At 34.9% G+C, this 23,521-nt stretch overlaps 3 protein-coding genes across 3 annotated transcripts; all 3 read left to right on the forward strand.

Moving 5' to 3' along the window:
* The first annotated feature begins 381 nt into the window (after positions 1-381).
* On the forward strand, positions 382-4,184 carry LOC131603234 (large ribosomal subunit protein uL29c-like). Its single transcript, XM_058875525.1, has 2 exons — positions 382-774; positions 3,790-4,184. The coding sequence occupies exons 1-2, from the start codon at positions 457-459 to the stop codon at positions 3,961-3,963; spliced, it is 492 nt and encodes a 163-aa protein (XP_058731508.1). The 5' UTR covers positions 382-456; the 3' UTR covers positions 3,964-4,184.
* Positions 4,185-7,710: 3,526 nt separating this feature from the next.
* Positions 7,711-10,524, forward strand: LOC131603235 (tubulin-folding cofactor C). Its single transcript, XM_058875526.1, has one exon. The coding sequence runs from the start codon at positions 7,960-7,962 to the stop codon at positions 9,001-9,003; it is 1,044 nt and encodes a 347-aa protein (XP_058731509.1). The 5' UTR covers positions 7,711-7,959; the 3' UTR covers positions 9,004-10,524.
* Positions 10,525-16,193: 5,669 nt separating this feature from the next.
* LOC131605751 (zinc finger protein STOP1 homolog) lies at positions 16,194-17,187 on the forward strand. Its single transcript, XM_058878072.1, has one exon. It carries the CDS (start codon positions 16,261-16,263, stop codon positions 17,185-17,187), a length of 927 nt encoding a protein of 308 aa, XP_058734055.1. The 5' UTR covers positions 16,194-16,260.
* Positions 17,188-23,521: the final 6,334 nt, after the last annotated feature.

The following is a 23,521-nucleotide window of genomic DNA, read 5'->3' on the forward strand; positions in this document are numbered from 1 at the left end:
TCATAACCAATTTTGATTTGTTGATTTTAATGAACTTGATTGGTTTCTCTTTCTATGTTGATTTAAAATAAATATTAAGGATCATAAAAAGAGAAACTAATCCAATTCATTAAAATCAACAAATCAAAATTTGATGGTCGTGATTTATTGTTCTCATTTCTCATAATAACCAAGTGTTCTCACTTGAGTCATCCCTTAATATCTTAGTATCTTAGTGTACCATAAAAAAATTATTTAAATAAAAACCCTTTTATTTGTGTAAAAAAAACACTAACTTTTTTATCACGGTTGTTGAAAACCATTTCATTTAATTAAATAAATAATCATTAAAAAAAAGATAACTCTTGCTCATAAAAGATGAAGGGGATAGATAGGGTGTGGATATTATCTTCAAACATTACATACATTTTCTGTTCATACGATAAACCAAAGAGCAGAGGAGAAAACGGAAACAAAATGCTGAGCCTCTCCGTTACTTCACCATCTTCTTCAACACTTTCCTTTCTTCCCAAACCCTTACAATTCAAAACCTCCTTCAATGGCACTCGACTACTCCAACCTAGCACTTGCACAATTCCAGCGACGAAACGCACCGCTTTGGTCCCAGTGAGGATGGCAAAGAGAGAGGAGCAATTGAAGGAAATTAGAACTAAAACTATTGAAGAAATCAACGAAGAGGTTGTTACCCTTCAAGGCGAGTTAGTCATGCTTACTCTCGAGAAAGCTGTTCGCAATGAGTTTAAATCCAGTGATTTTCGGAAAATGCGCAAGACGGTATATTTTCTCTCTTTAGATTGTTGATTTAGAGTGAATTGTGTTATGGTTGTTTTATATTTGCTTTATTTTTAGGATTAAGTTGCGCTTTGTTTTTTAATTTTAAGTTCTGTACAGTTTTTTTTTATTACGAATGAGTTTAAACACAAATTAGGTCAATTTAAGTACAGCTTTAGGGAATGAGAGTCTGTGAAAATGACTAAACGAAGTTCTAAAAGTAAACAAACATAACAAAATCACGCATATGCGTCTGCCTCATCTCCACTTCTAAATTCCATCACATTAATATCATCATGCTCATCACTTGATTCAATCTTTGCTTCTTCTTCCACCTTTGAGTCCTCGTCTCCATTAGGCACTAATGTAGCAAGTCTAGGTGATGTTTAGTAACTCTTGCTATTGGAAGTTTGTGTCACACTTGCGGAAGATGATGTCGTGGTTGCTAATAAAAGGGAAACAGGCAACACGGCAAAACAGAGGAGAAATCAGTTGTGAATGGATGAGAAAGGTGAAGAAATAAATAAATAGGTGAAGAACGGTGATGATTTTGGAAGAACAATAGATGACTTGCTGATTTGTGAAGAAGAATGTCGAAGAAGTTGTGTGAGGAAGTTTTGCGAAGAAGATGGCTTTCTGAAACGCAAACACTTGAGTGTAGAAACGGCGATTGCGCCACCATGACGCCACAAATAGCAGCCGCTATTCCCGCTATCGCGTGTAGCGCTTAGCAAACCAAAAGTGTAGCGGTGAGGTTTGGTTCCGCTATGCTACGCCACTATAGCGCACTATTGACAATCTAGGTATGTACTTATCATAGTTGGCAATCACGTATTGCAGCGCGGAGCTGCTGATCCCAAAAACACCATGCCTGACCATTATAAGATTGGGGACCCTTGGAAGAGAAATCTTGAAATCCTTCTCGGCTTCTCCTTAGTGGTGTTCAATTTCATTCAACCAATACAAATCACCATTTATTTTACTCTGATCCTTTTTAAAAAAATCTCATCTTTTTTAGCCATTACCTTTTCCTTCTTTTTCATGCTCTAGCATATGTTTATTCTCTTAAAATCTTTTCGTCTTTTATGGATTAATATCTCCCATTCCATGCATTATGCATGATGGCTTGATAAACTGATTGGTTGTTTTAATTGTTTTACTGCTGTATATAACTTATACCATAAAGAATTAGGATTAATATTTATATGATGGCTTGAGGATTCTTGTTTCCTAGGTTCACACCGATGAAATCTATTTCAAGATTTCAGGTCTTTGAGGAGAGAGCTTACTTCGAAACCAATTGTTGCCAAGGGCTCATAGCTAACGTAGCTTGGGCTTTGGGAGATGTCTAATCCAATGTAAAACTGCAGTAACCGAAAACAAATAATCCAAAAACAGAAGAAAGTAAAAACCCTGGAAAAAAATCTCAAAAACCTCGTTTTTAATGAATCAGACCGGATTTTGGTTCCCATTGTGCAAACCGATCCAATCCAAACTGAAAATTATGTACTTATACAATTGCCGCTGTCCATTGCTGACTACTTGACTGCTTGTCCTTATTTCCTTCCTTAGTCAGACCTCATTAATGTGGATAGCTCCTGTTTTAGTCAAAGATTGTAATATATAAAAAATAATATAAAGCAAAAGATTATAGACAATCAAATCAACAATAATCCAAACCAAAAAATCAATCCATTTGAAATAAAAATAAATTGGATGGGATTTATTTTTAAATCAAACTGATTGGATGATCAACCAACATGGGACTAGTAGCCCACTCACTTCAAAAATATTATTCTAGCACCTAGGCTATGAACAGTACTATAGTGGGAAATTGATATACATGCATACTGAGAAATTTAGCTTTTAGGAAATACTTGAACTAGTTTTCTCATTTGTATGATCAGTTGATCCTTTTGTAACTACTGCAAGGTTTAAACTTTAGCTAGATGCACTGCAGTTTAGCATTCTTAATTTTTCTTTGTAAATTAGCTGCAACATCTTTTCAGTTTTGTTGCCTGGACATAATGTCAGGTCACTCTGCTCCCAGGTTTGTCTTTGCAAGTTGCAGCCTCTTCTTATAATCGGTTGTGTTATAATTAAGCTGCAGCATATTAATATGTCTACCTTTTCTTTTGTTTTAGCCGTTGTAATGATATTGCTTTTCTAACTATTAAAATCACTATTAACATTCACCTGTTGTGGTTTTCTGAGTTATCATCTTTTAAGTCATTAACCTTATCAATTCATGCAACTGAGATTTTGTGATAAGACCTGAAATAAAAACTGTCAGGAACTAGGTTTGACTTTAGAGATCATAAGAAAAATTCAAAGAAAATGTAACCAGAATTGTAGGGATAATATACACAGAAACTGTTAAGAAATAAGGAAAACATATCTGCCCTGTGGTAGTAGCAACCCCACAATTCCTCAAGTGATCTCCTATCCCTCCATATATTCATTCTTTCCCACTTATTAACATTCAGCTCCATCGATTCCCGCATCTCCCATTGCCCTCCCATACTACCCTGTATTCCTTTTGTTAGCATCCAGCATAATAGAATCCTCTTCACTAGTAGTAACTGACTTCCGCTCATGGCTTCTACCTCGTTTTCTTTGCCACCCTTGCTCCTTTTCCCCCTTCTGCAACACACCCTCACGGGAGGCTCGTGACTCGCCTTTCATCATTTTATCAGTTCATGTCCCCAATAAACAATTGAATTAGGAAGAGTGGGCACTAGGATTCAGTTGGCAAAGAAGCAGCACAGTAGCTAGGATTTAGAATGTTTAGATTCTATGGTAAAAACAAGATATGCACACAATAGAAAGAGGGGAGTGAATCACAATATGGCCAAACCGGTCTACTCTCATTTTGTTTTTTTAATAATAAATTATAACTTCAGATGATCGTAGTGTGCTTTAGTAACGCGTAATACCCTTCTTTGGAGTCTGAGTAAATGCTACACATTACCTGTCTGTTATTATTTGGATGAATGATTACTGTTAATATCAATGCAGATTGCTCGCTTGCTTACTGTAAAGCGGGAAAGAGAGATTGAGGAGGGCATCGGTAGGAGGTTGTCCAGAAAGCTAGATAAAAAGTGGAAGAAAAGCATTGTTGTAAAACCACCTCCATCTTTATTGAGGTATCGGGAGGAGGAAGCAGCTGCAGAAGCCGCGGAAGCTGAGTAGGCTGCATGAACAGATTAAATATGCAAGTTATAGAGTTAATTGGTTAAAAGCGTTGTTAGTCTTTTGTTTTTATGGTTTTGCTGGAGGTTGTCATCTCATTGTGTAGTGTAATAGTATCTTATTTGCAGTAACCTACATTTCTTCCTGCCCTAATGTTTTATGCTTGTATTTTGTAAGAAAAGAGACAAGATTATGAAAATCATGGTTCACTGATCGCATCATATTCCTGCACTCATTGAAACAATTTATATGCAACAGAGTTCTAGACTTAAATGAATGTCTTTCTTAACCGCTTCTGTTCTCATTGTGTTAAATCAACACCTTTACATTTAATAAGTATTGTAATGAAGAATGTAGTAGTTCTGACTCAGAATAACTAGCTTCTTGCAAGGGACTCAAACACTTAAAACTGTTCCGCCCCAAACTGTATACCAGGATTCTACGTGGATAGTGGAGACCAGCATGTGGTCTTCATCTTGGGTCAACCATTCCGAATCTTAAGGGGAGACGCGATCTTTTAGGGAGAGCGCGGACTCCGCTTAATCTGAAGGTTGGGAATGAAGGAACCCTACGAGGAGGAGGGTCCTCGGTGGAATGAGCGGACAGAAGTGCTCGCAGGGAACGCCTCCCCAAGGTCGGGCATGTGCCTTTGCCCGGGACATGTCCTGCTCGACCCAGAGCTAGTGGAGTCGAATGACCGAAGGCCATAAGTTTATGCCTGACTGACGAGGAGGCTACGTGTTTAGTCCAACGGGCCAAGCATTGGTCTAGTCCGTAACCCGATTGAGTTTGGGCCAGACATCGGCCCAATCCAGAACACATTTATGTCGGATATCTAGGAAAATTTGGTGCAATTTTTTCACCGATTGGAAATTTTAAAAATTCAGTACACCAAAATTTTTTAAACCTCTCCCTTCCTACAAAAATTCAGCTTGTATTTGTTGTTAAGCTGATCACCATGAATGAATATGTAAGAGACGATGCTCTAGAAAATTTTACACAATTCTTCACCACTTATTTGATATGTTTTACTTACAACTTTTATCGGAACTTTTGAATTTGTTAATTGATTTATGGAATATATGAGTAATTTATTTTATGTTATAATTGATAAATATTTCTTTCCTAGATAAAAGTGTTATCATGTGCATAATATATTAGGAGATATCATGACATTATTGTGGTTATCATTCATTCTGATACAACAAATGGGCTAAGAGGCAGGAAGGACAAACTGATTCTTTGTTGTGACAAGGGACAAAATTACAAGAATAAAGGAAAGTTGGAAGTTACTTGTAGTAAAAGAGTTGTGTGCACATTTTGATTGAGATCTATGTCATCTGGTTGTGGTTGGAACATGAATATTAGATGTGGTATTCAAAACTACTGTCTAGCTAATGATTTAGACGGTCATGACATACCTGGCCGTCTAAAACTTGAAGAAAGACAATTTCTAAACAACGTGACAATGTACAATTGGCGACGAGATTTATAATGGCTGCGTTGAAAGATAGAAATGTTAATAATCTTACAAGTGTCGATAATTGTATAAGGCAAGACAAGGTCTTGAAAAATGTATGAGAAAAAAGTGAAAAAAACAAACTATTTATACATGGACATTGGTCAAAATTAATATATTGTAGGGGTAGGAGGATAAATATAGAGTATGGGGTAAAAAATTTCTGAACCAATGGATCGGCCATAGGCGATGGCCCATTTCTACAATTCATATTTTTCTTGTGAAAATTTTACCTCATACTTTTTTTTTTTACCAAAACACCCTCACATAAAAAGTTTATCTTTAAAAAAAAAAATCACTTTTTCTTCATTTTCGTTTCATAACTTTTCCAATTCAGAACTTTTTTTTTTGGAACACCGATACACTTCCAACAACTCTTCCAGTTTACAAAATCTAAATCGGAACAGATTCAATAAGTCCTCCGAATTTATGATTTCACCGGAACTCCTATGCTACGTCTTTCAATTTTTATGCTGCATATCGGAACTCATTTGCAATGTCTTCCGATTTGGTGAAACCTTCTCCAAAACTTCTTTACAAAATATTCCAATTTTTTGAAAAATTAATACACTGAAACTCCTTTATATGATGGTTGATGATATTGACGTTGAGTGGATTGATTACCATGAGAGCGTCGTCGATATGATGTGTCTAACAACATTGGCCACCACTCCATATGATACAAATGCTAGATATCTGAAGTGGTATTATCTTGTTTCACATCTTCGGTTGGTACCGCCCCTCTTTATGCGCCAAGAGAGGTTCCAATTCCTGCTTACGAAGCAAGATCATCTGATCCAAGTTAGACTCGTATTTCTATCTTGTTTCATCATTATCTCCGACAAGTTGGTGTTGACGAGGATGACCCACAGTTTGCTGATTTATTTGAACCTTTGCACATTTCTCGTTCACATTGATTTATCTTTATATTTTTCATATGTATTAACTTTTATACTTATGTTTAATTTCTCATCAGCTATGTGATCTTGAGACATATGAAATTAAAACTCAATGACATAGTGTAATCTTCATGTTTTGATTACATATTTTAAACAAATGTTGTATCTCACTTCTAGGACCTCATATCTCTTTTTGTAACTTACTCTTATGCTTATATATTTACGTGATCCTAGTGACATTCTTCGGATCTCGCTCTTGCAAGGAAAACAATATGTGTCTAGGTGGAACATTTCTCTTTGTCAAATCAACAACATGTTATTTCTCATATGTGTTCAACCTACCAACAAAAGAATGACTTTCTAATCTATTAGGTAAACCATGGTTATGAACCTCACATTTTACATCAATTTTTCATCAAACCTATCTTTCGCCGAAGTCAACCTGATTTTGAATGGACATCAACATTTCTTAGTGGCACTTCCACTATCTTTAACCTTGTATTTCCCCTCCCTTTATTATAATCAAATATTACTTTGTTGCTTCTCCCTCTCTTGCTTCTTTCAGTATCTAAACGAGTGATAATAATATTTACTTTATTTTTTATTCCAACATCTTTAATCCACGTTATCATCTTTTCTCGTGTATCAAATCTTTGAGTAGTTGAGAATGCATTAGAGGTATCTACACATATTTATTTTTTATTGCATATTTGTAGAGGAATTTCCTTACATACAAAAAAAAAATTTAAATGCAAATCGGACATCTTGACATAAGTGTTCCGACACACAAAAAATACACTGAATATCTTGTCTAAAAGAATTATGATACACACAAACGTACAAACCGGAACACATTTGACAGGTGTTTCGGTACACTAAAATATAAGCAAAAATCGAATTTCTTTTTACAAGTTTTCTAAAATTTATTTAAATACAAATCAAATATCTTTTATAAAGTGATTCGGTTAAAAAAACACATCGAAATTCAATTTCAAAATCATCTGATACATATGTTTAGGGGATGCAATTTCTTAAATCTTATAGTCCTCCGTTCTATAATAAGTGATTCATTTAAAATAAAATGATGTCCTAAAATGAATAATCCGTTTCAATTTTTAATATAACTTTTTTAATTTTATCGTCTAATTAATAAAAATTTCATCATTTCCAATACATGATAAGAGTACTATAATAAAAATACTATTCTCTTAATTTTATACACTTTTTTAAACGTATATTTAAAAATAGTGTACTGAATGACGCATCGTGCGATAGAGAGAGTAAAAAATGAAATGATAAATTAATTAAAAACATTCCAGGATAAAATTAGCATTACGAAGATAATTGAACGGGTATGAGGTAAAGTTTTCTTTCCTTTTCCTTGTTACTAACCAAAAATAAAAACCCGTGTATTTCTCAGAGCACCGCCGCTGCTAAAGCACTTGCGCCGCTGTCCATCCGTCTAACTCAAAGCAACGTCTCCCCACTTAGAAAAACGACAATCATCTGCATTTCATAAGCGATTTCAAAACTTCAGCGTGCCTCTTCCACTAACACCACTGAGTTAGAACTCGAAGAATGGACGATGAAATGGAGAAAGAAATTATTTCAGATACCAAAGAAGCAGAAACCGCGTTACAGAAAAAGCACTTATCAATGCTAGACCGTCTCTCCAAACGCCAACAATCCCGTTCAACCACCTCCACCGAACCTTCCACCGATTCAACTTCATCCTTCCTCTCCCGTTTTTCCCAACTAAAATCCTCCATCGAGTCTCATCTCGCCGAGTCCCAATCGATTTCCTCCGATCCATCTCAGCTCAAACCGCACTTCGATAAAATCTCCGAATCAATCTCCGATTTGGAAAAACTCGTCGCTGAAAGCTCCTATTTCCTTCCGTCTTACGACGTTCGATCTTCCCTCAAAGCCGTTTCCGATTTGAAACGCAGCCTTGATAGTCTCAGCTCCGAGCTTATACCTAAAAAGAAATTCTCGTTCAAGAATAAGGCTAAGACTAGTAAGAAAGATCAAGATTCAGTTGTTACAGAATCCAAACCGGTTCGTGATTCTGTTCAACCGAGCTATGTGGCGCGTGATTCTCCAGGGTTTAGGAACAAAACCGGTGAGGTTTTGGTTGGGGAGTTTAAAGATTCGGAGATTGGAGAATTCACGATTTCGGATCTTGATTCTTGTGAAGTGAGAATAATTGGTTGCATTAGAGCGCTTTTCATTCATAGATTGAAGAATTGTAGAGTTTATGTTGGCCCAGTGACGGGGTCGATTCTGATTGAAGAAGCTGAGGGATGTGTTTTTGCTATTGCGTCACATCAGATTCGGATTCATGGTGCCAGGAGAAGTGATTTCTATCTTAGGGTTAGGAGCAGGCCGATAGTTGAGGATTGTAATGATGTGAGATTTGCGCCGTATTGTTTGAGTTATGGAGGGATTGAAGAAGATCTCCGCGGTGCTGATCTTGATGCTGAGACGGGAAACTGGGCCAATGTGGATGATTTCCGATGGTTGCGTGCTGTGCAGAGTCCGAATTGGTCGATTTTGCCAGAGAATGAGAGGGTTGGGATTGTTGATATATCTAATTTGGAAAGTATGAAGGAGGAAATTTGATTTGAGTTGTAGAGCTAGTGTTTTCAAGATTGTTTATTTTCATTTTATCAGTTTATTAATATTATAACTGTGAGAGCCATTTCATTCTACTTCCTTATAGGAATGCTCTTATCGGATTTTTGATGTTGAGATTAATGTGATTTTTGAAATACAAATGGTTTTGGATATATTTCACTTTTATTGTTATTTATTTTTGCCAAGGAAACTGGGTATTTATGTTAGTCTGCATTTGTGGCAATCACTGGATTTGCCAAGGAAATGCCAAATACTGAAGAGTGGAAACACAATTTATTGCTTTTGGGGCTTGAGTATGATAAACTTTTGTTTTGGTATGATAGTGTTAGATAAGAAAATTCAAATCATAACTAATGTATTGTGCATATGATTATTTAAGTTATCACTTTCTAATATCCTGTTGGAATGTTGGTGAATCCAATATAACAGTACCAATTTTTGGACCTAAAGATACATGACTGGTCAACTTTTGTACTCAAAATTGTCATTCTCTCTTAGACTATTGTACATGAAACTTGTGGTATACTTTTATTGGTGTGGTTCTTAATTGTGTTTGTTATTTAGGAAGTAGGTAGGTCCTTTGCTCAATGACATGTCCTGGTTCTGGTTCCATTACTGGCATTAACAATAGTGTGAAGCCAGTAATTATTCATATTGCAGCTGGCTTTATGATATCTTCAATATATTTGGTCATGCAGAATTATATGATTCATATGATTTCATGTTTTTAGCATCACAGCATTGGTAGTTTACTGTTCCATCTAATCATGGTTAAGTGTTGCTAAATACTGGTACAGTGCAGTGAAGTGTAATGGAGATTCTATGAGAAGCCAAATCTGTTGCAGCCATAACAGGCATTAGTTCTGGTGTAGAATTTGATGGATATTACATTAGAGTGTGCAAGGACGCATCTTAGGTTTTCTATGGCTCCATTGGAGGTGAAGGACTTCCATATATTTGGAATTCCCCATCTTAAGATCTGGAGGCTAGTTATACATTAATGTATGGTTTGGAAGGTTTAAGTCAACTTTTTGCTTTCGATTTATTTGTAATGGTGACATGACTTTAAGTTGGTAGTTTTTCTTTAGTTCTTGCAAGTATATGGAGTCTTAAGTCTTGACAGGTTATTGGATTTGTTTGGCAGTAATGATAATGACATGTTCTGTTATGATTGCATTACAGGGTCGGATTTATCATTGATTTTCTATCTAAGTTGAGTTTATGTATGAGTGGAGCTGGGGTAATTGTGTCTCGCAACCACAACAGCTAAGAGCCTGCTCGGAATCATACATTTCACCAAAGAGATGGCATCAATGTTCCTGTCATGCGTTATATTTTTTTCAATATTGATGAGATTTAATTTTTATTGTGTGGTCTATATGGTCTTACTTTTTTTTTTTTCTCTGACAAATTTTTGTTTTATGGGATACTTAAAATTTTGGAATTTAGGAGCAGCATATCTGTGTATTAAGTGCATGTTTGGATTGGCTTCTACAAACCTCAAAAGTACTTCTAGTCCACTTCAACTTGAAAATTGGTTGTTTTTTCTTGTTTAGATACTTTTCCAAAATCAATTCTCCTCCTCCAAAAACAATTCTAGTAGAAACTACAATTCTTAGCTTTTAAGTTTAGTAAAATCAATTCTACATTTATTATATATTATTTATTACAACTCTTTTAAACTTTCCTTCTTTACCCTCTTCAATTTTCATCAATTACTTCTTTTCTTTTTGATTGTATTAGAATTTCTTACCATTTTGTTAATAATACAATTCAATATTAATTTTGTTAAAACTATCCAAACAACATTAATCGATAACAATCACTTCTATATCATTGTATCCAAACATTAATAAATTCTTTTAAACTCAATTATGTTGAAATCAATTCTACCAAACTCAATTCTCTCATAATCAATGTTGGACTATTAAGTGTACAGTCCTAAGGCAAAGATTGATATTTTGAAAAGAAACTATGTAAGGAACCCAATTCAAGAGATTCAAGAGATAAAGAGAAAAGTATTATCAATGATAAAAGGAAGAAATTGTCTATAATTCCATAGCAAAACTCCTTAAGGAAGAAGGGTCTAATACAAATGTTACGGAATAATATCAGTACTTCCCTCTCACATACCTCATATACTCCTCTTCATGTGTAACTTCTCAATTCTCTAACCAATTTGTAACTAATTTGTGGGTAACTTTTCCACTATCTCTAGCCAACTTGTCAACTCAGCAATTCCCTCTTTATTTGGATCTCTTTCTCTTCCTATTAATGCCACTCTCTTATTTATTAACAACCTTGTCTCCAAGGTTGGAAGTGGACTTTATTCCTCTTCTTGTCGCGCTAGCTTCAAACATTTAACCACTCCACACAATTTCAACCCCGTTGCATTTAGAATGCTGAAATTACTTTCTACTACAAGCAGAGGGACAAATGTCTCTTCAATCACAACTTTGGTTAAGAGAACAACAATGTTGAGTTTCAAAGTTTGATTCATAATACTAAATTCATACTTCCATGTAGCTACTAATCACAGTCTCCCCTTTGTGCTCAATTAATAACTTTCTACTTTAAAGTCTTCCGAAAATTCCACCTTTACCATTAGAGAAATCATAACTTACATGCTTCACCAGCCAAACAACATGCCAAAGACTAAGTTCATAGGAACCATAGAATGTAAATTGAGCCAGCCCGTATGCATTTCTCCAAATTTGTCTCTTCCAAGAGTTTCAAAGTTGCAGTGGGAATACTAAGGTCAATCATTTCCTTTTTTGAATTAAGGGCTGAAACAGTTTCTATATTGGTTACAATTTTTGTGGTTTTGCTAGGAACAAACTTTCAGATTATGGACCCCAAAACAGGAGCAGAAGCACTGATTGAGAAAACAATGTTGAAAATCGGGACAATATGTCAAACCCCAATTTCAGTGTGTCTATGCACCCAATTGTTACTTTCTTCGAAATTTAGAGAGATCAATTGGTCTGCAACCATAGCTAAAGCATTCAATATAAGAAAAGTTACATATCTTACAATTCCCAACTTCTAGAGGCTAAGAAAAATTAAAGTTAAGACCTTTATGTATGTTCTCATCAATTTATATTGAATCCCCATATTTGCACGCAACACTAAGTAAATGAAGATATTCATTAGGAGTAAGGTAATTTGAAAGACCATGTATCCAAGCTTGCCATTTGACCTTTTATTCCCGTTACTTGTAAAATGCGAAATGCCCTTGACACTAAAATAGTAATCTAAAACTCCTCCCACTTTTACGGCCACGGTCTTCTCTTCGCCTACCAAGTATGTATAGTTAAAATATTTGAATTCAGGGAATGCATAAAGATCATATTGATGAGAAATTAACACATAATAACAGACAAATATGTATCAGATATAAAATTCCTCCAACTTGTAAGAACCTTGAGAATCAACAACAAATATATGGCATAAATTAGAACAAATAAAGGTACAAAAGAATAGCAATTGTTTAACATGGAAAACCCCTTAATATGAGAGTAAAAACTACGATTTGTCCAGACAAAAAAAATAGTTCCACTATAATCAAATAAGGGTACAAGAGAATCTTAACTTAATTCACAAACTAGTGCTAACAACGGCAAAATCACAAAGCAAACTAACTTACAAATAAGAATCAAGAAGCTGAAAAATCACTCAAATAAGCAGCTTCCGTGTGAAGCAGGTATCTCTCAGCTAATATTTTATTTTGAAAATCCTAACGTTTAAAAGATAGAAACAAGTGTTGCGAACTTGCCCTCCAAATTTGAGCTCGATCTAACTATTAATGATTCTAGAATCGTCAATTTAGTGAGACTGATTGCAGAAAAACGGGAATAGAATTCTCTCTTATTTTCTCTCTTTTGTAGCTGATTTTATGCCATTTTTCTCTCCTTGTCTCAGCCCTAAATTAACTCTCTCCACTTAAATAAGTGAGACACTAATAAGCTAACAAAACGGGGTCTTTCTCCACATTGGATGGGAGCTCATACCCAACAAATCTATCCCTCACAACTATGTGGAGGATGTCGCCAAACCAGTGATATCACAATAAGCTTCAAACTTCTCTTTTCGTAATGATTTAGTCATCATATCAGAATCATTATCATCTGTATGAACCTTAGCTAACTCCAACAACTTAGCATCCAAAACATCACGTATCCAATAATATGTCACTTCAATGTGTATGAACCTATTATGAACAGTCAAATTCTTACTAAGATGAATAACCCTTTGACTATCAACAAATAACATATATTTGTCTTGAACAAAATCAAGCTCTTGCAAAAAATTCTTCAACTATAGCAACTCTTTGCATGCTTCGGTAATGACAATAAACTCAACCTTTGTAGTAGAAAATGCTACATACTTTTACAATATAGAATGCCAAGCCACAACACCCCCTGAAAATTTAATCATGTAGTGGAATTAATATCTCCAGCCATTCATAGTCAGAGTACCCCACTAGAGTAAGCTTATCTCCTCCAAAGCAAAGCCTCACACACGTAGTAGCGCGAATATACCTTAAAATCCATTTTACAACATTCAAATACTCTCTACCTGAATTTGACAAAAATCTACTGACTGTACCAATAACACGCTCTATATCTAATCTTGTACACACCATTGCATACATCAAACTACCCACAACAGATGCATAAGGAACACATTCCATATCAATTCTCATCTTCACTTGAAGGACTTTGATTAGAACTCTATTTGAAATGAGTAGCAGGATGAGTGCTTATCGTCTTAGAACATTCCATTTTGAATTTTTGCAACACTCTTTCAATATAATATTCTTGTGGCATCTAAAGTTTTTTCTCTTTTATGTCACACATGATTCTAATGTCAAGAATATATTTAGATGCTCCCATGTCGTTCATGCCTAATGACTCGCCCAATTGCTTCTTTAACTTGTCAATGTTAGAAATATTTTTTCCATTAATGATCATATCATCAACATATAACTATAGGATAATGAAGTCATTACAAAGACGCAATTATTTGAAGTAGTCTTCTGGTATCCTTGATGACACATAACAAAATCAAACTTCTTGTACCATTGCCTTGGAGCTTAATTCAACCCATATAGATTTTTTTTCAATCTACACATTTGATCTTCTTTGCCTTTAACTTGAAAACCATTAGATTGTTTCATGTAGATCTCTTCGTTCAAATCACCTTTAAGGAAAGTCATTATCACATCCATTTGCTCAACCTCTAAATCAAGAGTAAATCCAACACAATTCTGATTGATAATATCTTTACAACAGGTGAAAATATCACATTAAAATCAATATCATTTCTTTGACGAAAAATTTTCACCATTAATCTGGTTTTATACCTTGAAGACTTAAAGTTGCTCTCATGTTTAACTCTATAAATCCACCGCTTTTCCAAAGCCTTTTTGCTTTCAGGAAACTTCACTAAATCATAGGTAATATTATCATGAAAGTATTTCATGTCATCATGCACTGCATCCAACCACTTTTGATTTTTATAACTTTCCACAGCCTCTTGAAAACGCTCAGGTTCACCATCATCAGTCAAGGTCACAAACTCACCAGAATTATACCTTTTAGAAGGTTGCCCCCTAAGTTGAAATTGAAACGATTATGAAGCTTCATAAAGATTATCATCTTGTGACATATCATTATGCTGCTCTTCATCGTCATTAGTTGGAATATTTACCTCATCTCCAAGTCGTTGATCATCAACATAATCATTTAACTCACCATTTTTATCAACACCGCCAATAATATCCAAATTATGAACAGGTAACCGAACTGGATCACTATTAGACATACTGATATCTTTCTTGGGTGTAGTCTTCTCCACCTTCTCAAAGTATTCAATAATTTGGTCTTCCATGAACACCACATCGCGGTTTCTAATAAGCTTCTTCCTTATAGGATCATATATCTTGTAACCAAACTCATCTTGCCCATCGCTGATGAAGATACATTATTTTGACTTTGCATTCAACTTGGATTTTTCATCCTTTGGAATATGAAAAAAAGCCTTACAACCAATGACTCTCAAATGATCATACTTGGCATTATTTTCAAACCAAATTTTGCTTGAAACTTTAATATTCAAAGCAACAGTAGGAGTGAGGTTAAGAACATGCACCATCGTGTAAAGTGCCTCACCCCAATAATGATTGGGCAACTTAGCTTCAGAGAGCATACGTACCTAACTCTCTTAATTAGTGTTTGATCTATACTCTCTGCTAAACCATTCAATTGAGGAGTTTTAGGAGGAGTTTTTTCATGTGCAATACCATGCTGCTTGCAATAAGTATCAAATGGTCCACAATACTCACCATCATTTTTAGAACGAACACATTTCAGCTTCTCGCCTGTCAGTCTCTCAACAAAAACATAGAATTCTTTGAACTTTTCCAACATCTAGTCTTTTCTTTTCAAAGCATAAACCCATAGTTACCTGGAACAATCAAGAATAAAGGTAATAAAATAAAGTGCCCCACTAAAAAGTTTTATCTTTAATGAACCACAAACATCCGAATGTACAAATTGAAACAACTTTGACTTCTTTGAGAAAGAATGTCTCTTGAAGGATACTCTAGTCTGTTTACCAGCCATGCAAGAACATCTTTTTTAGCCAAAACATTTATCCTCGTTTTATTAATAGGACTAAGTCTCCGGTACCCAAAGATGCTTCCTTGTCGATAGCATTCACACTATCCCTATAACAACCAAAGCTTTTGTCGAATATAGTTTATAAAGCTTCTTGCCTCTTACTGCAAGCAAGTTATCTTTGTTGATTTTCCACTTTCCAAAACCAAACTGATTGTCATAACCAACCATGTCACTATTGCATCTAAACAAAACAGTATTGTGTTATTTCGTGATTGTGTTTTTGTTAATGTCATTTTACAGTAGTGTATTTGTCACGGAAGTAATAAGTAACACGCGTTATCTCCTAGTTCTAACTACTACTACAGTTATGCTGAATTTTCTGGTGAACAATATGGAATTGGCCTTTTTGACCAAACAACACGTGCTCTATGTACATACAAAAACAACGTGTGCATGTCCTGTCTCTATCCACCTCTCATATTCAAATTTGGCAAACCATTGTCATATTTAAAGGCTATTTGTGGAAAGCCAACCTGCATCATTTCACTCACCAAAGTCACTCTCCCACCAATACACATTCAACATACTCTACAGTTAAACATTCAAAGAATCAATCAATATGCAAGATCACACCCAGATAACTAAGCAAGATAACACAGAAATAACTAATACTCCTCTACAAAACCTCTCCCATCTAAGCACCAAAATGGATTCTCTTCAACGCTTCATATCTCAATCCATCAAAACCAAAACTCTCCTCCCCAAACAACACTTAGACTCACTCTCTAACCAAATCTCCTCAACCATTTGCGACGTCATCATCAATGCAACTGCTCTTCTTGCCACATGTCCGGTAACAACATCAGCAGAATGTTACACAACATGCGACAAGAAAGACACTTGCATAGATCATGACGTGACAAATTATGAAGATTCCAACATCGTGGAACTGGACGCTGTGGAGTTACTCGCGAAGCATTATCACTTCTGCGAGATATGCGGGAAAGGATTCACGCGCGACGCTAATCTACGAATGCACAAGCGCGCTCACGGGGAACAGTTCAAGACACCCGAAGCGTTGCGTTGCGTGAAGGAAACGCGCTTAACCGCGACGCGATTCTCTTGTCCATACGAAGGATGCAAAAGAAACAAGCTACACAAGAAGTTCGCGCCGTTGAAGTCGGTGTTCTGTTTGAGGAACCATTTTAAGAGAAGTCATTGTCCGAAAACTCACACGTGTGATCGGTGTCGGAGGAAGAGCTTTGCGGTGGTTTCGGATTTGAAGAGTCATATGAAGCAGTGTAAGGGAGAGTCTACATGGAAGTGTTCGTGCGGAACTACGTTTTCTAGGAAGGAGAAACTGTTTGGACACGTGGCGCGGTTTGAGGGGCATTCTCCGGCGTTTGTTGAGGCGGCGGGAGAAGAAGAGAAAGGTAAATCCGTGGCGGCGGAAGGGGAAAGTGTGGCCGAGGGTGCAACTTTGACCGAAGAAAGTGATGGGTTACCTGATGGTTTCTTTGATGATTTGGATAAGTTTTGGGTTTGACTTGGAACCTTGTCTTGTTGGAATAATTTTCTTGGGACTTGCACAATTAATTAAAAAAAGTTTGAGATATATTTTTAAATTAATAAAAGAATTTGTTTTTACTCTTTGATCAACATTATTTAGTAGAGATTAATTTAAATTCATTTTTAATTAGGCTTAGCTCTTTGATCAACATTGTTTAGTATAATAATTTAAAAGTCATTTTTAGTTAAGCTTAATCATATAAATAAATATTTGTGAATAAAAGTCACATTGATTTTAATCTTTGAAAATTAATACTTTAATTAAATATTAAACACGTTTAATCATTTAGAAAAACAGATTGTTTTACTAAAATTATAAAACAAAAATAAAACTAGGGATTTAGATCAAGGGTATATACATGGAGTGAATTATGTTAAGCCTACGATTTTAATGACAATAAATTAAAATGATTAATGTTAAGGAGTTTTTAGTTATATTTATTATATGACTTAACACCGACCCTTACTCAATAGGACAATGAAAAGAGGAGAACGAGGACAACTGACTACCGCTAAAAGAATGATTTTCGAAGGGAAATGGGACAATGGAGGGGACTTTAACGCAATCCTCTCGTACAGTGAGAGACGTGGGTTAGCAGCTTATAATATTTCACACAAGATGAAAGAGTTTGGAGAGTTCATAACCAACATGGAACTAGTCGGTGTCTACATCCTAGGTAAAAATTCTCCGGATTCGGACCAGATAGGAAATCAATAAATAGAATCAACATATTCTTAATATCAAAAGGATTAATAGAAGAATAGGGAGTCGTAATCTAGTAGATTGGTGACAAAGGCATCTTAGATCACTGCCACATCTGACTCTCTTGCAACTTTAAAATGGAGGTTTGAAACTGTTTTAATTTAGCAATTGCTAGCTAGAAGACATAGCCAACCGATTCAAACCCTTTTGTGAGAGGTTGTTGGAATTCATTCAACATTAAAGGCAACAAGGCATATGTGATTATGGAGAAGTTGAAGTCGCTTAAAGAGAAGTTGAGGCACTGGAATAAGGAGGTATTTGGCTGGATTGATCTATCAATGGACAACACAGTTAAAGACTTAAATGAGATAGAGTTTGCAGTGGGAAAAGACAAGGAAGCAAACACGCGTACAAGGAAATAAGTAGAGACACAATTATGGCAACAAACTTGCCACAAAGAAAGCCTCATTAGACAAAAATCAAGACAAAAGTGGATCATGGAGGGTGACTCCTGTAACACCCTTCTAAACCCCGCGGAAATTTAAATAATTATATCAGAGTAAAACGTAAAAACAAGGGTGCCACAATTCAATTTAAACCAATTTATCATAAATCAATTGTCATGCTTCACTTAGGAACGAATCATCAATTTAACAAAATCATATTTCTACACAGCAGAACATTAATCAACGGATAAGCATAACATCATCTATGCAATATCTCACAAAATTAATCTGATAACAACAAAATAGAGTATCATCATAAACTCTAAAATAGCGTTCCCTCAGTGTTACAATATCAGAGCATGACACCGACACTATACTTAAACAAACTGGCCTATGAGCTATCCTCACTAAAGCCAAAAGCCGCTACTCGCCAATCTAAAAATGTCAACAGTAAGGGTGAGTCTCATTCAAATTAACAAATGTTAAAGAGTCATAAACAATAACAAATCATAGTCACATTATTCACTCAATTGTATCATATACAGATATTCAGACAAGTTTCATCATCACAACAACCAACACATCATCAATATTCATAACATTGAAAAACATCAATTCATGTTATAAAAATCATGCATATGAATACAACTGACACTATGCATGTGGTACCAATATCATCAATGGGATTAACCCATCGACCGATCCAACATCATCAAGATACGGCCCTGCCAGCACAAATTCCACACAATGGGAATTATGCCCTTCACTGAATCCACAACATCATCTGGATTCAACCCTCAACACATGATTATGAATGAATGCAAACATATATGAAACATACTTATACCATCGTCAAGTCTATGAGTAACATCATCCAATACTCAAACCATCATCATCATCCAAGCATGTTTATATACATTAGCATCATTCAAATACAATCATATCATCATCATCATCATTAAGACCATACATGTATCCTCATCAATCCTCATCATCGTCATCCATAAAGAACACACATATATTCACATCTTCCAAAATAAATCAATCATCATTATACAATTCTCAACAATCATCACATAATCATGTTTTCAAACACATCTTATATTGTCACATTTCATCATATATGTCAATAATACATCATTCATCAAACTAACAAAATATTTACATCATACCCATATCCTCGCATAGAGTATCTCATAAACTTCACCATCCAATCAAACAAATCATCATACGACTCATATTTTAAACATAGCATGTATCGTCATATCTCATCGTATATGTCCACAACATATCATTCATCAAAATAAGCAAATCATGGTTTAAAAATAAATTCGAGCTACTTCTCATTTCATCATTATAACACAAAGAATATTTCATAATCTTCATCCTGCTCGAAACGGCACTTAAAACAGGCCAACGGTTCGAAAGTTATACATCTTTAAACTTTTCAAAAATTACTAGCAGCACGCGGCGCCACACACTGTTCGCGACGCGCTGCCAGGAAACGACGCCTTCGCGGCGCCAACAAGGGACGCAACGCAAACTGAGTGAAATAATTGTCCTTAAGCTTTCTGCCAAGCAGTTCGCGGCGCCAACCCTGGGACGCGGCGCGAACTGGCGATTTCATAAAACCCCCAATCGCAAAAAACAGCATACAAGTTTTATCCCAACTCCACCAAACCCTAACCAAACCGATTCCAATCGACAAGATTTTACATACAGCCACACAACACATATTATACACACCTATAACATATATTATGCATCATCAAACATTCATACAACGCCAAATTCATGGGATTCGTCAAAACAGATAATTATCAACAAACATCCCCAAAATCCAAACTCTATCGTACGACTCAATTGACATGAAATAATATACCTATATCAGTCCTACTATCCATAACCCGATAATAGATGTTAATCGGAAGAGTCCCCCTTACCTTATCCAAGAATCTGTACTTTTCCCCTTCTTCTCCATCAAACCCGTAAGCCCTTTTTCCTCAAATTCAGCAAGAATATCCCATCTTCAAACTCGCTTATCTCCCTCATCAAAAACCTCCCTGACACAAATTAATATATCAAATAGAAATAAATTTCGTGTAGAATCCGAATCTTCAAGAATTGCCTAATTTGGAGCTACGAGCAGAGAGTTATGACTCGTTTTGTGAAGACTGCACCATGAATACGAAAATAAGTCTTTGTCCATGAGCTCTCTCCTTCTTCCTCTTAGGTTTTCCTCTTCTATTTTCCAATTTCCTTCTTTTTCTTATTTTATGAAAATAAAGCAAAATAACTTTAGTAATATGACCTACCAATCACACCCCCTCCATTACTAACCACAACTTGGCCCAATAGCTTATTTTACACAATTTCCAACTTAAGTCCAATTAAAATACCCATAATCCAAGAAATTAATTTAAACTCCCATTAAATTAATAAATGTAAAATATGGGGTGTTACAACTCCAATACGAGATTCTTTCACTCAAGCCTAAAATACAAACTGAGGAGAAATCACTTGGACACAATCATGAAAGGAAGTGGTTGGGTAATGGGAGTAGAAAACATGAAGTAGGAGATCAAAATGTATTTATCATATTTTTTCAAAGAAAAAAAACAAAAGAAGACCCATTCTCAAAGGTTTTTCTTTCAAAACCATATCTCGAATAGACAATGACTTTCTGGTGATTCCTTTCTCTGAAGAAGAGGTAAGGGAAACAATCGTGGAGTTGTGACAGAAACAAATGCCCAAGTTCTGACGGCTTACACTTCAATGTCATTATAGAAGAATGGAAAATAATGAAGAAAGATGCCATCTCTTTTATTTGTGAATTCCATCAAAACCCATCCCTCCCTAAAGTTAGCAAACACTTCCTCTTTTCTGGCCCTAATTCCAAAAATTGAAAACCCTCGATCTCTAATAAAGTATATGCCAATCTTCCTTGTTGGTTGCCTTTACAAGATTATGTCAAAAATCCTAGCATACCGTATCAAACAGGTGTTGAGCAAAGTAACTTCACCGTGCCAAATAACATTCATTCCGGGAAGGCGAATCTTAGAATGAATAGTTGTACTAACATATTGAACGATGTGATTAAGAAAGGAAAGGATAAATGCATGTTCTTAAAGGTGGAATTCAAAAAACATTCATCGGAATGGGATCCCATGAAGTATGGATCAAATGGATTTTGGCATACGTCTTTTCAAGCTCAACATTTATACTCGATAACGGAAGTCTTGCTGAAGATTTCTAGAAATTCAAAGGTTTGAGACAAACAGATCCCTTGTCACTTTTCTTATTCATATAGCAGCCGAAGGACTCACAAGATTGGTAAATAACTCCACCTGGAACGATTGCTTTAAGAGATATGCAGTGAATGATTCCCAATACTACCACATGTGGGTTTATGTGCTTGCAAGTTATGAAGATAAAAGTTCCTCATCTTAAGTTTTGATGAGGGAAACGCATAACAATAGCCACCTACCTCAATGATGAAAGCATAATCAAAGAAAGCATCCTATGACTCATCAACAAAAATAATTCAAGATAAAAGTGCATGTATAATCAGAAACTATCTAGCAAAAGTCTTGAAGCTTTTTGGAGAAAGAAGTGAATGCTCGTCAGATCATTTATGTCGGTCAGTCTAAGTTAACCAAATATTATAAAAGTAAGACAGTAGCTTAAGAGTACTAAGGCAACTCACACACACACTTAAACATTCTTTCAAAATGTTTCTATCTTGAAAATGAATTTCTAAGCCAAAACCTAGTGACTAAAAATATGTCCAAACTATTTATTAACCATATTTCGAGATTGCTAAAAAATTCAGGAAGCCGAAAAATAGCAAGAATGTTTGGTTTGGGTGATTCGCGGATATCGGATTATATCGGCTTAGTTTGTTGATATGTTGTTTAATATTATAAGATATTTATAATATTTTAAGAAATATTAAAATATAATTATGATATTTTATTCTAACGATTAATGAGTTGTGCTTTGGACTTTGTTATGGATCTGTTAGATTTTAACAATTATAAATATATATTTCTCCTTGTTTTGTAGAGTGTGACAAATATAAAACTTTAGAGAAAAAGGAAGAAACAATGATTTAAAATTTTGAGAAATCTTTTTGAATTATCTAAAAAAGATTACACAATATTTCTTGATACCTTGGATTTGTGTGGTTACTTGAGAGTTGGAAAATTGAGAAACACTTAGGTAGAAAATATGATTTGTTATTGGGAATTTTTAAAGTTATTTTCTTGTATAGTGAATTTGAGAGTTACTATCTCCCACAAACGTATATCATTTGATTGATTAACTAAGTAAACAAATATTTTGTACCTTTTACCTTATTTTATCTTATTCTGCAAAATTTACTATCTTATTAATTATTATTATTGAAATCATTTATTTTAGTTGCTACAATTCTTTATCCTCACATCAAATTCTTTGGTGTGAATTAAACCTTAAATTTTAAAACATGTGTAACCTTTTTTTATTTTTTTTTTGGCATGCTTGATGCCTAAGTTCAATAATCTATTTCACTCTTTTGCTCTTTAAAAAAGACTCATAATGGTGCTAGCAGCTCGGTGCTTTTAGATAGATGTTCAATAGACATGTTGCTTTTAAATGATTATCCCGGTGTGAGAAACCACATTGTGTCATTATGTGTTTTTGAGACTTCCACAATAGAAAATAACTATGGGTTAGCTATTATGTTATGTGCTCTAAAGTGTTACATTGATTATATAATGACATTAAAAAGTAATTTTTTTTCCATATAATATAAACCGTAAGAAATAACTTTTTTACATAAGTAAACTTTTTAATTTAGGATCATCAATATGAATATAAATTGAGTAAACTGCCATTTCAATTTTTAAATATATCATGTGGCATAGCAATAGCATATATGCTTCAGCACACTAATCATACATATTATCTTTTTTATAGTTAAATATCAACCTATTTAAAAGCAAAATTATATGTAGAAGAACTTCAAAACAGTTTATAATTATAAGCATCATCAATGTAAAAGTTCACTTCATATAGCCAAAATATTAGTCAATGTGCAAATAGATATCTTAATGTCTAAAACACTTCCAGAATCAAGATTTAAGTTCCTAACTAAAGCTAAAGCCTTGAAGATAGATCTC

Source organism: Vicia villosa, linkage group LG5 (genome assembly GCF_029867415.1).
Source record: "Vicia villosa cultivar HV-30 ecotype Madison, WI linkage group LG5, Vvil1.0, whole genome shotgun sequence".
Lineage (NCBI taxonomy): Eukaryota > Viridiplantae > Streptophyta > Magnoliopsida > Fabales > Fabaceae > Vicia > Vicia villosa.

Excerpts from the sequence above, each read along its gene's own strand:
- LOC131603234 (XM_058875525.1), top strand. The coding sequence starts at position 457 with ATGCTGAGCCTCTCCGTTACTTCACCATCTTCTTCAACACTTTCCTTT. Across the intron at positions 775-3,789 it reads TTCGGAAAATGCGCAAGACG|ATTGCTCGCTTGCTTACTGT; the intron begins GTATATTTTCTC and ends ATATCAATGCAG.
- LOC131603235 (XM_058875526.1), top strand. The coding sequence starts at position 7,960 with ATGGACGATGAAATGGAGAAAGAAATTATTTCAGATACCAAAGAAGCA.
- LOC131605751 (XM_058878072.1), top strand. The coding sequence starts at position 16,261 with ATGCAAGATCACACCCAGATAACTAAGCAAGATAACACAGAAATAACT.